The following is a 15,058-nucleotide window of genomic DNA, read 5'->3' as shown; positions in this document are numbered from 1 at the left end:
AAGGGTTAAGCACTTTTTATATTATTGATGATTTTGATTGAAAAAGAGAAACATCTGGGCAGAAACATGAAGTCCTGTAATTCCAGAATTCAGGGAGGCAGAGGCAGGTGGATCTCTGTGAGTTCAAGGCCTGATCTACAAAGCAAGTCCAGGAAAGCCAAAGCTAAATGTAAAAACAGTCTTGAAAAACTAAGAGGGTGGAGGGAGAAGGAAGGCAAAGAGAGAGAGAAACAAAAGAATTCTGGCCAGGAATTACAAAGCACATTTGGAAGATGCTGGACAAATACAAATCTGAACAAGAAAAGCAGCAATGCTGGACTTTTGAGCAGTGTCTGAGTTTCTGGGCCCTCCTGGCATCAGTGGCATGAACTCACATGTCCTCTCCCATGCACAGAGGAAACTGAACCACATGTACAGGGTATTGAGGCACCAACGTGGGAGCCCAGGAGGAGCGATCGCATTACATGACTGCCAGAGCTGCCTCTGGTGAAATGCAATGCAAGCCTGGCTCACTCTTGCAGCCCAGAGCCCTATAGAAATGATGAGAAGCCGTGTTTTGTTAATCTTGGCAATCCCCCAGGGAAATCAGCACCTTTGAAAGAATGGAGATTCAACCCCAGTGCTTTCAGATTGGTTGACAAATAGGTCCTTTCTGATTTAGGGGAGGAAATAATGGTAACAAGACAAAGTGAGGCAGCCTGGTTTGGTGGCAAGAGCCAAGCCCTGAGCTCTGGGATCCTGGACACCAGACCAGTGTGTGTGCTCTTACATGTTCTCTCCCTAACTTTAGACTCAATTTCCCCACCTACTAAATGAAGATGGTCTACAGTAGTGGTCTCCACACCTGAGCACACATCAGAACACCCTGGAAAGAGCATTGATAAAGTTCATATTGCCACACCAGTTTCTGACTCAGTAGGTCTGAGATGGGGCCACAGTATCTCCAACAAGTTCCCTAGTGGGGTGGATGAGATTGTTCTGGGGCCCCAAAGTGGTCTAGAGTGTGTCCGTGATTGACAGGGCATTGGTTCTGCCGGGGTCCTCTCTTCCTTCCATGATTCCATTGCACTCATCTACTGATACAGACTGAGGGTTCCTCCTGTCTGGGTTTGGTTGTAGTCTCTGGGTGTCCCCCAAGGTCAGGGGCTGGTAGCTCTGCCCTTTCTGTGATGATGGGGGTTGGGTAAAAATTGTAAAAGGAGAGGAGAGGGAATATGAGTCCATAGGGCTGGGGATGTGGCTCAGTTGGTACATTGCCTAGTGTGCAGGAAGCCCTGAGTTCAACCCCCAGATCACATAAACTGGGTGCAGAGGCATGTGCCAATAATCTTAGCACCCTAGAGGTAAAAAACGGATCAGAAATTCAAAGTCATCCTTGACCACACAGCAAGTTCAAGACCAGCCTGGGATACAATAGGTCCTTTCTCAAAATGAGACAAGTAAATAGTTTTTAAAGAAGTGGGACTTAAAAAAAAAAAAGTGGGACTTAACATGAAGTTCCACCTCTAACTGGGGAACTATTAGGAGAAGATGGGCCAGTTTTCTCTGAACATGTAGCCTCTGAAGACCAACTTCATTGGAAGGTCACATGTCCAAGACTATCTGGGCAGCACAAATTGGCCTTGATGAGGGGACACAAAGTTGGGTGGGATAGGAAGGCCATAGAACTGGTTTCCAGCTGAGGTGTCTGTCATGTTTGCTGAGCCAAAAGAGAGTAAGTTAGTAAGTTGTTGAAGACAGGCAACATATGACTAACTAGGCAATTCGTTTTTGTTTTTGTCTAATGGGTTAATAGATGGGAGAGTAGTGGAGGAGAGAGATTGTTTACTAGATGAGAAAAGATAAGAAGCTGAGTTCAGATGCCTGGAGATAAACTGCCTCGGGGATGGGTGGGTGTCTCTGTTAAGGCAAATTAAAGACTAAATATCCAGAAAGCAAGAAGCTGTCTCTGCAAAACCTGAAGTTTAGAGAAAGACCACATGGGGAAGAGAAGAAAGGTTTTAAATGTCTGGTGATTTAAAAAGAAAAAAGAAAAGTTGAAGGATATCTGAGTTGTCTCCAGTTTTGGGCTATTATAAATAAAGCTGCTATGAACATAGGTGAGCAAGTGTCCTTGTGGTATGCTGGAACATCTTTTAGGTATATGCCCAGGAGAAGTATAGCTGGGTCTTGAGGTAGAACTATTTCCAATGTTCTGAAAAACTGCTGCTAGATTGATTTCCAAAGTGGTTTACAAGGTTGCCCTCCTACCAGCAATGGAGGAGTGTTCCCTTCACTCCACATCTTCCATAGCCAGTGGAGGGAGGGGCACACCAGCCCATCCACAAAACCCTCAACCCAATTTTTTTTCCTGCCTACAAGATGTTCAGGGATAAAAGTTGGAGCAGAGATTGAGGGAAAGGCCAACCAATGACTGGCCCAACTTGAGACCCACGCCATGGGAGAGACCCAACCCCTGACACTATTGATACTCTGCCATCCTTGCACACAGGAACTTATCATAATTGTCATCTGAGAAGCTTCATCCAGCAGCTAATGGAAACAGATGCAGATACTAAAGATGCCAAATAGGCAGAACTCAGGGAGTCTTGTGGAAAAGTTAGGGAAAAAATTGAAGGAGCTGGAGAGATCAAAAAAAACCTGCATAGCCAACTAACCTAGGCTCGTGGAGACTGAACCACCAACCAAAGAACATGCTGATCTTAAGCTCCCTACAGATAAAAGCTGATAGGCTCTTGATCCTCAAATGGGGCCCCTAACAATTGGAACAGGAGCTGTCTCTGACTTGGACTCTGTTGCCTCCATCTGGATCCTGTTTACCTAATAGGGCTGCCATGTCTTGACTCAGTGAAAGAAGAGGCACTTAGTCCTGATGAGACTTGATGTGCCAGGATGGGTTGGTACCCGGGGCTTGGGTGGGGGGCCAGATATGGGGGAAGTGGGTAGGAGGGTGGGACCGGAGGAAAGGAGGGAGTGAGGTTGGGGTTGGGATGTAAAATGAACAAGTTAGTAAAAAGAAAGAAAAAAGAGAGAGAAACGTTAAGGGAGGTAGAGGCAGCAGGGAGGGGAGAGTGGAGAATCTGTACAGTCCGGAGAGACAGGAGGTGCAGGGAACAGACTGACTTGCTGAAGCAGGCACTTAGTATTTTTCTCCAAGTAGAGAGTTGCATGCCCTAGATTATAAGACAAGAGAAAATGAAACATCCATTTGTGTGGTGGAAAAACAAGAAAATCCCAAGTGCTCAAAACAAAAACAAACAAACAAAAAGAAAGAAAGAAAGAAAGAAAGAAAGAAAGAAAGAAAGAAAGAAAGAAAGAAAAAGAAAAAAGAAAAAACAAGCAAGCAAAAAAAGCAAACTAGGGGAGATCAGAACTGGTGCAGGGGAGTGGAGGGTAATCTCATCCAGAAAACACTGTATACATGTGTGAAATCATCAAAGAACAAATTTGAAACAACATAATTTTAAAAGTCAAGAATGGGGGATAATATAAAATATATCATTATAACTATAAATAAAATGGAAACAATAGTCAGATATGAAAAGCAAACAGCAGCCCAGAATGATCCAAATTGTCTCATTTACTAGGAAGCAACATCAGAAAGATGGAATTAAAAATGAAATGAGGGGATATGCTCTTTATATAACTAAGTGGTTATTGAGAGAAGGTTAAGAGTGGGCGAGGGGAAGCAGGAGACACAAACAGAAAGTGGGAAGGGAATGTTACTATCCGAACACAGGGTATTTAGAACAAAGAATCCTTCACATTACAAATGATAAGACACAATGAATGAGGAAAATGTAACATTATATGCAGCCTCAATAATAGAACTTTTGGCCAGCCGGTGGTGGCACATGCCCTTAATCCTAGCACTGGAAAGATCCATCCTAGCGGGTGGATCTGTGTGAATTCCAGGCTAGCTAAAGGTGTATAATGAGACCATGTCTCAAACAACAATAACAATTTGCTTTTATATGTAACTACACTAATTAAAAATAAGGGGGCTGGAGAGATGGCTCAGAGGTTAAGAGCACTGACTGCTCTTCCAAACGTCCTGAGTTCAAGTCCCAGCAACCACATGGTGGCTCACAGACATTTATAATGAGACCTGGTGCCCTCTTCTGGCTCTGGCGTGCAGGCAGAACACTGTATACATAATAAATAAATAAATCTTTAAAAAATAAAAATAAAAAACAGAGCAGAAGATTTCAGAGCCAGACCAGTCAAATAGACAAAATCTGTGAGGTCACAGAAGAATCAAATCACACAATTTTCTCTCTGTGTAAAACTTTGTCTCACCTAAAATAGAGCATATATATATATATATATATATATATATATATATTTTTTTTTTTTTTTTTTTTTTACTATAGAACGTTGAAAAGTATCAATCACGCTCTAAGAGGCAGTAAAGTGGAACATGCCAGAGAGGCTGCCTAGCTTCAAGTCCTATTTCCTGTCATTTAATTTTTGAGACTTTGAGCATTTATGTAACCTCTGTGCCTTGGTTTCCCAACTTGTAGTATGGAGATAATGATCATAATGTCTCCCACAATGCCTCACGGTGCTGAGAAGACTCAGTGACTCCTTCCAAAGCGTTCCCCAGGAATAGCCAGGAAGCTCTACAGGTAGGATGTTACCGTCATGCCTTCTCTTCATTGCACCAAGAAGGGAAACTTAATGAGTTGGAATCGAGTTGAAGGAGCAGGTAAAGGCACCTGCCACCAAGCCTGCAAACCTGTGTGCAATCCCCAGAGCCCATGGAGCAGAAGGAGAAACCAACTTCTGCAAGTTATCCTCTGAGTGCTGCAAGCATGCTGTAGTACACACACACACACACACACACACACACACACACACACACACACCATACACTGTAAAGAATAAAGCAATAATCAATTAGCTATTTTACTTGACAGTAATCCAAGACACCCAACCACCTTTCTGCTGCTGGCACCAAAGACTCTCCTCTGTGTCTAGAGTATTGAACAGGTGGACAGTCCCAGAGTTTGTCTCCATCTCCACTCCCTGGAAGGACACTCCCCCAGTGCATCACGACCAGCCATCATCTGGCCTCCAGTGTACATGCATGCTGGAAAGTTCACCATCCCTCACCGTGTCATCGCAGTGGCTATTGCTTAGGTTTGAAAGTGCTTCCTTAGACTGAAGTGCAGCCTGTCCCCAGAGCTCTCATCCTCTTCCCTGGAGCCTCTTGCATCATGGATCTACTCACTTACTGGAGTAGTTGAATAGGAACAGCCCCCATAGGCTCATATATTTGAATGCTTGGCCACTGGGGAGTGGCACTCTTAGGAGGTGTGGCTTTCTTGAAGCAGAGATGGCCCTGTTGGAAGAAGTTTGTTACTGGGGCGGGGGAGTGAGGTTTCAAATGCTCACGCCAGGTCCAGTGTCTTTCTCTTTTCCTGCTGCCCATCGGTCTACATGGAGAAGAACTCGCAGCTACCTCTCCCACAGCATGTGTGCCTGTGTGTTGCCAGGCATCCCACCATGACAATAACGGATTAAACCTCTGAAATACAAGCTGGCCCCAATTAAATGCTTTCCTTTATAAAACTTGCTGTGGCCCTGGTGTCTCTTCCCAGCAATAGAACACTGACTAAGACAGTCACCCATACATCCACTAATACATTCCCCTATACATTAGCCCATCCACTCAGTATACATGGACATCACACACACACACACACACACACACACACACACACACACACACACACACACACACACACACATCTACCCGTTCACTTATACATACACCCACCAGTCCATTCACCCATACCTTGCCCCATTCACCAGCCCATCCATCAACACATCTATACACACTAAATACACATCCACCCGTCCATCCACCCACCCACACACCCATCAACCACCCATCACACATAGCTTCCACTGATTCAATTATTCTACAGATACTACCTGGCCCTCATTACACATTAAGCCTGGTGCTGGATCTCGGGACATCATGGAGAGTATATTCAGGAAGTGTCTGCACCTTCAGGAACTCACAGTCTGTTCAGTTACAAACAGTAACTAGATAATACAGTCTCCTGCAGGATTGGGGCTGGGCAGATGGGAGGCAAGTGTCATGAGAACAGCAACTCAAGAGCTGCAGGTAGCCTAAAAATGGCAGGAAAGATTTTCCAGATGACATTTGTTTGCGAAAAGCCCAGGGCTCCTCTGAACAGAGAGATGAAGGCCTATAGCATTTCCTACCATGGAACTGCCACATCTTCTGGATTCAACACCTTTTCCTTCGACCTGGGGCCACTGCCCTGTGAGACCCTACAGCCCTACTTTCTTTTCAAAGAATGCTAAGCCTGCATCTAGCTTTTGGCTTACAAGAATATGAATGAAGCTGGAAGTGCAGCTGGCAGAGTACTTGCCTAGCAGCCAGGACGAACTGCTGCTAATCCTCCCACTTTGTAAAACAGGTGTGGGAGTGTGTGCCTGTAATGGCATGGAAGGTAACAGCAGGGCATCGGAAGTTCAAAGACATCCTCAGCACATAAGAAAGTGGAGGCCAGCCTGGGATGCACATGACAGCCTGACTGCCTTTAGAATAAAGAAAATAAAAGGAAAAAGAGGAGAGAAGAAGAGAAAAGAGAACTCTAGGGGAGGAGCTCCAGGTATGGTCTCAAGCTTGCTGTGCCTGCCCTGAAGTCAGCAGATGACAGCCAGGACAGCCGGCAGGACAACCTGTCCTCCAACCTAACTGCCTCCCTCTTTCCTTTCCCTTGGTTTTTTCCTCCACTTCCATCCTCTTCTCCTTGCCTTCTTCCTCTGTTCTTCCTCTGGCCAACTTGCCTGATCTCCCTGCACCCCCCCCCTCCACACACACACTCTCACCTTCAGTTTGTCACTGTGGACAGCCTCTTTTCATGCAGGGACCTTTGTGTTTCCTGCCTTTGCCTTTGCAGCTCGTCCTAAGACCACCCCTAGACCAGCCTTTCATAAGACAGCTCACATCTGTCCCCTTTCTTCTGGTCCATTAGGAACATTACTAATCTCAGTCCCCCCCCCCCCCCCCCTCAAGTTGCCCATCTCCAGGCATGGCCTGTGGTAGCATACTGGACAGAGGTCTGGAAAAACACAAGTGTAAGTATGCCTCGTTTGAAAACAGAAGCTGAAAATCTGAAATGTAGACTAAATTCAGGGGTAATCTCCTTTCACAAAACAGCTCTGGCTGGCTGTAATGAGTCTGGCATCCCAAACACACTTAGTAACTACACCTGTAACCATCACTATTTCCAGAATTTGTATTCAAAGTATCTCTGGTCTTAAAACAGACAAAAAAAAAAAACAAAAAACAAAAAACCCTCCCAATCTCATTGCATCCTGAGCAGGCTAGCAATGAAGAAACACAGAAAGTGGTGATTAACTCATAAGAAGGCTGCTCACTGCTGCTCAGGAGGCAGGCACAAGTTCTGAGGCTACAGTGATCTCTTCTAGAGGAACTCCTCCTTCAGTCAGCAAAGACGGATTTAGATTTATGTTAGTTAGTTAGTTAGTTAGTTAGTTAGTTAGTTAGTTAGTTAGATTCATTAGTTAGGCTTGTGGTGCAATGCTACTACCAATTATTTAAGTGGGTCAGTATTTTTGTTTGTTTGTTTGTTTGTTTGTTTGTTTGTTTTGTTTTTTGCAAAGAAAATCACTCCTCCCTCACAGAAAGTAGAATAAAATATTTCCTGCTCAAAGAGGCACCTTGCAGATCAATCAAAGCTCTACAACTTCCCATAGAAAACCTCAGTGATGGCAGGGGATTTTTTTGGAGAGGGAAGGAGGTTTCATCCCAAAGCATCAGCTTCAAGACACTGGCCCACAGACAGACAGGACACAAACCTGTCTTTCCAGCTAAGAGTCCAACGGAGATGTCAATCCCTGCTGGGGCCAAGCTGCTTCCTCTTGGCACCTAGGTAATGGTTGGTAACTGTCTTTCCACTCCCAAATGAACTCAGCTTTCAGCAGGAATGGCCAGGGTGTGGCAAGCTTTTTTCTCTCAATGCCTTTCTGCTTGCTCCTCTCCTATGAGGTAGCTGAGATTCTCACCTAATTCCTGTGAGAGCCAGAGCTCAGGAAGATGAAGGAGCCGGAAGCAGGGAGTACAAGCTGTGCCTTCCAGGGCCAACAGCATTTGCACAGCACCTGTGCCTCATAGGGATGGGTACATCACTGTGGGACAACTTCCAGAGAGTCCACACCTCCCACTGTGTGCTGTTCTCCCAGGTGTCAGCAGGGATCCCACAGAAGCCATGCTGAATCCCTTTCTCTGTGGTACCAGACTCCCCCACAGTACCCAACACTGGCCAGCCATTCAGCATTCCTTGGAGCCCTGGACTCTGAGCATCTGGACATCGTGAGCCCTCTGTCGTCCAACTTAGCTCCCTTGCCCTCCTCCTGGGTACCATTTCCTGAGGGTATGCACGTTTTAGTGTCTGCTATTCTCCATCCTGCTCTTCTGCTTCATCCCTACATGGTGTCTGAAAGACATGGCTGCGTGTGTCTACAGGGAAACCTTGGTCTACGTTCTCGCCTTGCTTCTCCCTCTGACTTCCCAACCTTAGGAAATAACAGGAAAGGAGGAAAGAGTGAGGGAAGGGATTAAGGCAGGGAGGGAAAGAGGAAGGAGAACTAGAGGGCGGAAGCGTGAAAGGAGAAAGGGGATGGTAACGGAGAGAGACAAGGAAGTGAGGAAAGAGAAGAGGCAGAAGTAAAGGGGGAGGGGAGATGCAAAAGAAGAACTGAAGAAAAAAGGGATGGAGAAGAGAGAGGAGGTAAGGATGCTTCTGTGGAAGGGTCAAAATGTCAATATCCTGGGGTAACAGGACCAGTCCCGTCTATGTGACATTGACCCCTCTCCCCCCATCCATAATCCACAAACCAAAATCTCCATTTTGGAGAATTTGGGCAGTTTGCAGTAATGTACAATTTTCCTGAAGGCGAGATAAACTGATCCCTGGATGTCTCTATTCAAAGCAAAAAGGGGATTCCTTACGGCCTTGATGAAAAGGCCCTTTGAATTCTCCTTCCCAAAGCTCCCTCTAGCCCCATGCAGAGATTTCCCCCTCTGCTTAGGCTCACACTGGGGCTGCAGTTGCAGGGAACCAAGGAATTTGCCTGAGGTCAAATGTGCAAAAAGTGGGAAACTGGCTCTAAGGGAAATTACAGTTCTAAGATGAGAATGTGGGAGGAGGCCACCTTTGCCCTGGATCCTGTCAGCTAGCTCCCTTTGCCCTGGATCCCAGCCTTCTCCCTTTGCCCTGCGTGGCCCTGGCCCCCTTTGACCCATTTCAATATGGGCAGCCCCTCTAGTATTCAGGCCTCCAACTGCCTAACTCAGTGAGGATGTCCCCCCAGACCATGCCCTTCAGGACTTCCTTCATTCTCTCAGCACCTGCTCCAAGCCAGGCCTATGTGCCACTAGGACCGAGCATCACAGGCTCCCCTCAATGGGGTGAAGAGGCAGCTGCCTGAAGTCCAGGCTACAGGAAGGAAGGGGGGCGGGCGTGTGGACAGAAGCACAGAATGGAGTAGCAAGATGGGGATTCAGTCTCAGGGAAGTCTTAGTTCAGTCATGAAAAGCTGACCGGGCGGAGGGCGGAATGACACTCCAAGAGGAGGAACAGAATACGTAGGGACCTGAGGGCTTTCAATATGACTGGAACTGCGAGACGTTGACAGCCTGCCGCGCGGGATGAGGGCTTGAAAGGAAAGGGTTTATCTGAAGCCAGATCATAGAAGCCTTGAGCGCCAAGACGAGGAGTGTGGCCTCCGCGCCCGAACCTGAAACTTCATAACAGAACTTTAAGCAAGGAGACCTTCGAACAGAACCTAAAGGCAGAGAAGGGAAAGTCGAGGGGAGAGCGGGAAAGGAGATGAAGCATAGAGCTGAAGTTCCATCTCCAGGAGAGATGTGGAGGGCGGCCGGGCTGCACTCACCACGGAGCCAGCGCGCACCCGCGTGCGTGTCCTTGGGGCGGATGAGGCGGCGCTGCATGTAGCTGCGGCCCACGTACCACAGCATCCAGAGCAGCTGCAGCAGCATGAGCGCGGTTAGTACGCACAGCAGGTCGCTCTTGCCCACACCTGCCGCGTGCACTGCCCAGGCCAGCAGGAACAGCAGCCCCGCCACAAACACGTTCAGCCCATACTGGCTGCTCAGAGTCTCCGCCAGCTTCTGTGGGACGCTGGCGCCACGCCGGGACCCAGAAGCTTGTGGGGACCCCCGGGCCAGGGAAGGTGGGGGCAGCGGGCATGCCGCGATCCCCAACGGCATGGCACGCGAGGAGCTTGAGGATGCTGCGGGAGAGGAGGGTGAGCCTGGGCCCCCAGGCATCTTTCAGTCTAGTCCTCGGACGGCTGCTCCCTCTCTGCACGTTGTTCCTGGCTCCTGTCCTTTCCCCACGCCCTCTGGGCACCAGCCCCGGTCGCCCGTGCCCTCCTCCGGTACTCTGGGCCCTCGGTCAGGTCCCAGCCACTGGCCTTCCTCCCGGAGCTTCTGATGCCCGCCCCGGTCCCGGCAGCCCGTTGCCCTTGCCGCTGCGCCTCGAGCCCTGCTGCACTTCTACCTTGCCTGTGCCACCCGCACCCCACCCCTGCGCCCAGCCCGCCTACCCCACCCCGGCGCCCCGGAAACGGGGGACTGCAACAGGTGCCACCCGCGGGCTCCCGGGCTGGCGGGGAGGGAGGGGTGGGGTGCCAGCGGACACACAGAATCGTGGGTGCCAGATCAGAGGGCTGCTGAGGTGTGCGCCAAGGGTTGTGTCTCTGACCCCTAGAATTCTGGGTGGGCACGCAGGAGCTGAGTGAACATTAGTCCTTCTCATCTGTGTGTCCTAATTTCTGTGTCTGTCTACTGGGTGCTTTTTTTTTTTGGTCTCTCTGCCCTCGACCAGCGAGTGTGTCTGGCTCAGGGTGGGAAGCAAGGGAAGGACGGACGTATTTGGGGGTGGGGGGTGTCTCTCCGTTTGTCTCTTTTGGGTGTCTGTGTGGAGACTTGGCCGAGATCCTCGAGGATAGCTGAGACGGCGGGGGGCGGGGGGGGGGGTGCCACTAGCCAAGGGGAAGCCATCCCTCCCTCTTCTCCTCTGTAGCTGCTTCCTGAGGGAGCTGATGGGGGCAGGGGAGGTCCCCAGTGGTCCCGTAGTTACGAGAATCCAATTGCTTCCATTCCAAAGCCTTTCACAGGTGCTGTCCCCCAGGCGCTCCACTCGGGTGCCAAGAGGAAGCGCTGCGGGTTTCCGCGAAAGAGCAAGAGTCCTAACGTTGACAATGACCTAGTGGAGAGCCTAACAGTGTGGTCTGAGAAGTCAATCAGTGGGAGCAAACTCAGAGAGGGCAGCGCAGAGCAGAGCACAGGCCAAGACGCCAGCTCCGCCTTGGTTTTAACGCTCTGCTGTAGCGATTTCCCCACTTTTTTTTGTTTTTTGTTTTTGTTTGTTAGTTTGCATGAAACTCTGCACATGGACACGGGAACAGCTGGTGATGACTGCTAAAGAGGGATGGGATGAAAGGAGACAGGAAGCCTTGGGCCCAAAGAGCCCTGGAGCCTTGCCTCGCCTTCATTCTTAAATCCATTCGTTCATTTAGTCAATGTATACATAGGCAAGCCACACTGAGATGACTTTTGCGGTCTGTGCTTAGCCCTGAGCAATCAGTAGGGCCAGGGCAGTCCTGGAAACCAACGGGTCAGATGAGACCCAACAGCAGACACCAGTTTCCTCAGTGGCCCAGGGAACTAACCAGCAACCCTAAGGCAACCCAGCCCTTCCAGGAGACACCCGTACCCCAGGAAGCCCCGACCAGAAGACTGAGAGAGTCTCAGGAGGAGGCAGCATCTGGAATAGCTATCCTGCGGAAAGCAGGAGGCAGGTGCAGAGAGGAGCTTCCAATGTCTGCAAAGAATGATCGAAGTGGCACCAGCCAGATGCCACAGGAAAAGGCACTTGTCACCAAGCCTGCAACTTGAGTTGGATGTCTATCCCCCACATGGTGGAAAAGGAGAGGGACAAATTCCTACAGGTTGTCCCTGACCTCCACAGGTCCACAGTGATGAGCGCACACACACACTCAATAAATAAGTAAGCAAATAACTGCAATTTCAAAAGCCCACAAAGTTTATCCTAATCCCAAACCTGTACCACCCCACAGATTCCAAAGAGCCTTTGATTGCCAAGGGACTCGATCTCTGAGGAAACCCCACTAAAGCATCATGTCACTTTTCCTGCATGTCTTTCCCAGCATCACGTCATGGTAGCTGGTCACCAGCACTTCAAAGTGACGTTGATTTTCCTTCTGAAATGAGGTTCAAAGGACTGAAGAATTCTGAAGAGGATCCCGGCCCACCTTCCATGCAGTTTCCTGAGCCTTCTATGCAAGGTGGTGGTCTAGACATCAAAGGAGTACATCCACACGGACAGAATACTACCAACTGCATAAGAAACTCCACTCCCACGTGGCTGCTTTTTCTCTCTGTGTCATTTCCCTTTCTAAAGAGACCTTTCAGTAAGCACTAAAATGGGCTCGCAGCTAATACCATGATCACATGCATGTGTATGGGGGTGCACATGTATGTGTATGTGTGGAGGCCTGAAGACAATTTTGTATTTTTGTTGTTTGTTTTTGTTTTTGAGACAGGGTTTCTCTGTGTATCCTTGGTTGTCCTGGACTCACTATGTAGACCAGGCTGGCCTCGAACTCACAGCGATCCACTTGCCTCTGCCTTCCAAGTGCTGGGATTAAAGGCATCATACCACCATGCCCAGCTGACAACCTTGATTTTGCTTGGCAGTTTTACTTATTTTGTTTTTGTTTTTGATTTTGATTTTGATTTTGGTTTTCTTGGTTTGTGTGTTTGTTACAGGGTTTCTCTGTTATACAGAGCCCTGGTTGTGCTGGACTCACTTTGTAGACCAGGCTGGCCCCGAACTCACAGAGATACACCTGCCTCCGCCTCCCCAGTGCTGGGATTAAAGGCGTGTGCAACCTCGCCCCAGAAGATAACCTTGGGTATCATTTGTGCAGCACGATTCTTGTTCCCCATGAGCATCGAGTGAGCCTCAGGGATCCACTCATCGCTGCCTCCTCAGTGCTGGACTACAAGTGTGTGCCACCATGTTGACTTTTTAAATGTATGATCTGAGGATTGGGCTTAGGTCTTCATGCTTGCAAGCACCTTACTGAGCAAAGGCTCCCAGTGCCTCTCATGGTCACACCCACTTCCTCAGTGTGTGTGTGGGATCCCACGACAATGAGACAGGCATAAGTAGACAGGTAGGAATGTCAGCAACAGCCTGATGAGAGGTCTTGTGTGTCCAGTCCAGGAGAGCCAATCCCCAATACCTCCATGATAAGAGGGCCTAACACAACTCTACCTGCCACCAGACAGATCCCCAGGAAGGTGACTTCTGGGTGTTATTTTGCCAACCTACTCAACCCAGTGGATTCCTGTCAGTCGGCGTTCTTTTGAGGTGCAGATTTTTATACAGTATCCATTTGGGACGATATCCATTTGGAGATTCATCCTCAGCCTTCTTCCCCACATTTGTTGATCTTCAGACAGTTCATCTTTCCATGTCACTGATCTTTGAGCCTCCCAGAACCCATCCATGGCACTGTGCAGGTTTCTGTCTTTGCAGACTACACAGACCATAGGACATACAGTGAGTCTTAATTCTGTTCACAGGAAAGGTAATGCCCATCAGGGCTGGCTCTAGCTACGTGGGACTGCAAGGCTGTAGGTGTCCACTTTAGGTTGGTGTCACCTTGTCCTGCAGAAGCACCCGTAAGCATGGCCTAAGCTGCTTCTCCTGTCATGAGACACTGTCATGTTCCTGTAGATGTGAATTAAAGAATCAAGGCCATGAGGCAGGCGTCAGTCTGGGAGAGATGGAAACCACCTGCAGGGCAACTTGTTCTATGTCTTACTTCCGCATCTGCTTGACAACACACACACCACCGTGTACACCCAACCTCATGGTTGCCTAGATCAGAGAACACCCAGCTTATAGTGGAAACTGGAGTCCTGTGGTCACTTAGTTCTAATAGGAGAGAAGTTGTTTAATGGAAAATAATCTATCTGTAGAAGGCCATTTTTACTGTATAACCCTCTAGATGTGCACCGCAATTCTCCTGTTGGTTCCTGCCAGACTAGATCCAGCACCATTTGCCAAAGCCACCCCAAGTGTCCTTGGCTTTGTTGAGCTGTAAATGCCAAGTCAGAGCAGCTGGAAGTACAGGCTGGTGGACTCTGGAGTCATCATCTCTCTGCTACCCACTAAGAACTGGGATGCTGACTTGTAGGCTCCACTTGCAAGTCAGCTGAACGTACATGCATTTAAGGATGGCCCAAGCCTCAGCCCTTCCCTTTGAATCTGGGAAATTCAAGCTGCCTCATGCAAGGGTCAATAAAGAATGAACCCCATAGCCAGTACCCACAGCCAACCTCAGTGAAGCATCTTGGAAGGGGCTCGTCCAGTCTCAGCTCAGTCTTGCCCCCGTGAGGCAGAAACAAGGTGTCCCTGCCAACCCCTGCTCAGATTTCAGATTCCTGAGCAGAATAAATGGTGGCTGTTGTTTCAAGCCACGTACATTCGGGTGTGGTTTGCTATGCAGCAATAGGTACCCGGAACATACAGACAAAAGTGGGACTGAGTCCAAAGATCAGATGAGACCTGGGAGGTTTTCTCCAGTGACCCCTGTTGACAGGGACATGGGGCTATGTAAGGAAAGTTCTGCTGGTCACAAGAGAGATGGTGCAAGGGTTGCAAGGAGCAGGGGGGGGGGGGGTGCTGTGTGTATGACTCACAGCATGCTGGTCTCAGGTCTTCACTCCTGCCAGGGTGTGGGCTTGGAAGGACAGAGATGTCCATATCCCTTGTGACCTATCTCTATTGCACACATGATGGAACACATCCCCTCCATGTCACATGATACAATGAAGTAATCTTTATGTGTGCAAAGATTCATACAAAAATCAATCTTTTTTATTCTGAAGGTTCTGTAGCTCAGGGTCTTATATGTTCTGAATAAGCACACT

The 15,058-nt window shown here is 48.7% G+C and overlaps 1 protein-coding gene across 1 annotated transcript in view; it reads right to left on the bottom strand.

The window, feature by feature from the left end:
• Positions 1-10,548, bottom strand: part of Otop1 (otopetrin 1) — a 28,135-nt gene extending 17,587 nt beyond the window's left edge. The window contains exon 1 of the mRNA XM_051164940.1: positions 9,961-10,548. Coding sequence (XP_051020897.1) covers positions 9,961-10,357 — 397 coding nt within the window. The 5' untranslated portion in view covers positions 10,358-10,548. The remainder of the gene's footprint in view (positions 1-9,960) is intronic.
• Between the last annotated feature and the right edge of the window lie 4,510 nt (positions 10,549-15,058).

This window comes from Acomys russatus, chromosome 22 (assembly GCF_903995435.1).
Source record: "Acomys russatus chromosome 22, mAcoRus1.1, whole genome shotgun sequence".
Lineage (NCBI taxonomy): Eukaryota > Metazoa > Chordata > Mammalia > Rodentia > Muridae > Acomys > Acomys russatus.
The sequence above is the reverse complement of the archived record's forward strand: the minus strand, read 5'-3'. Positions and strand labels throughout refer to the sequence as shown.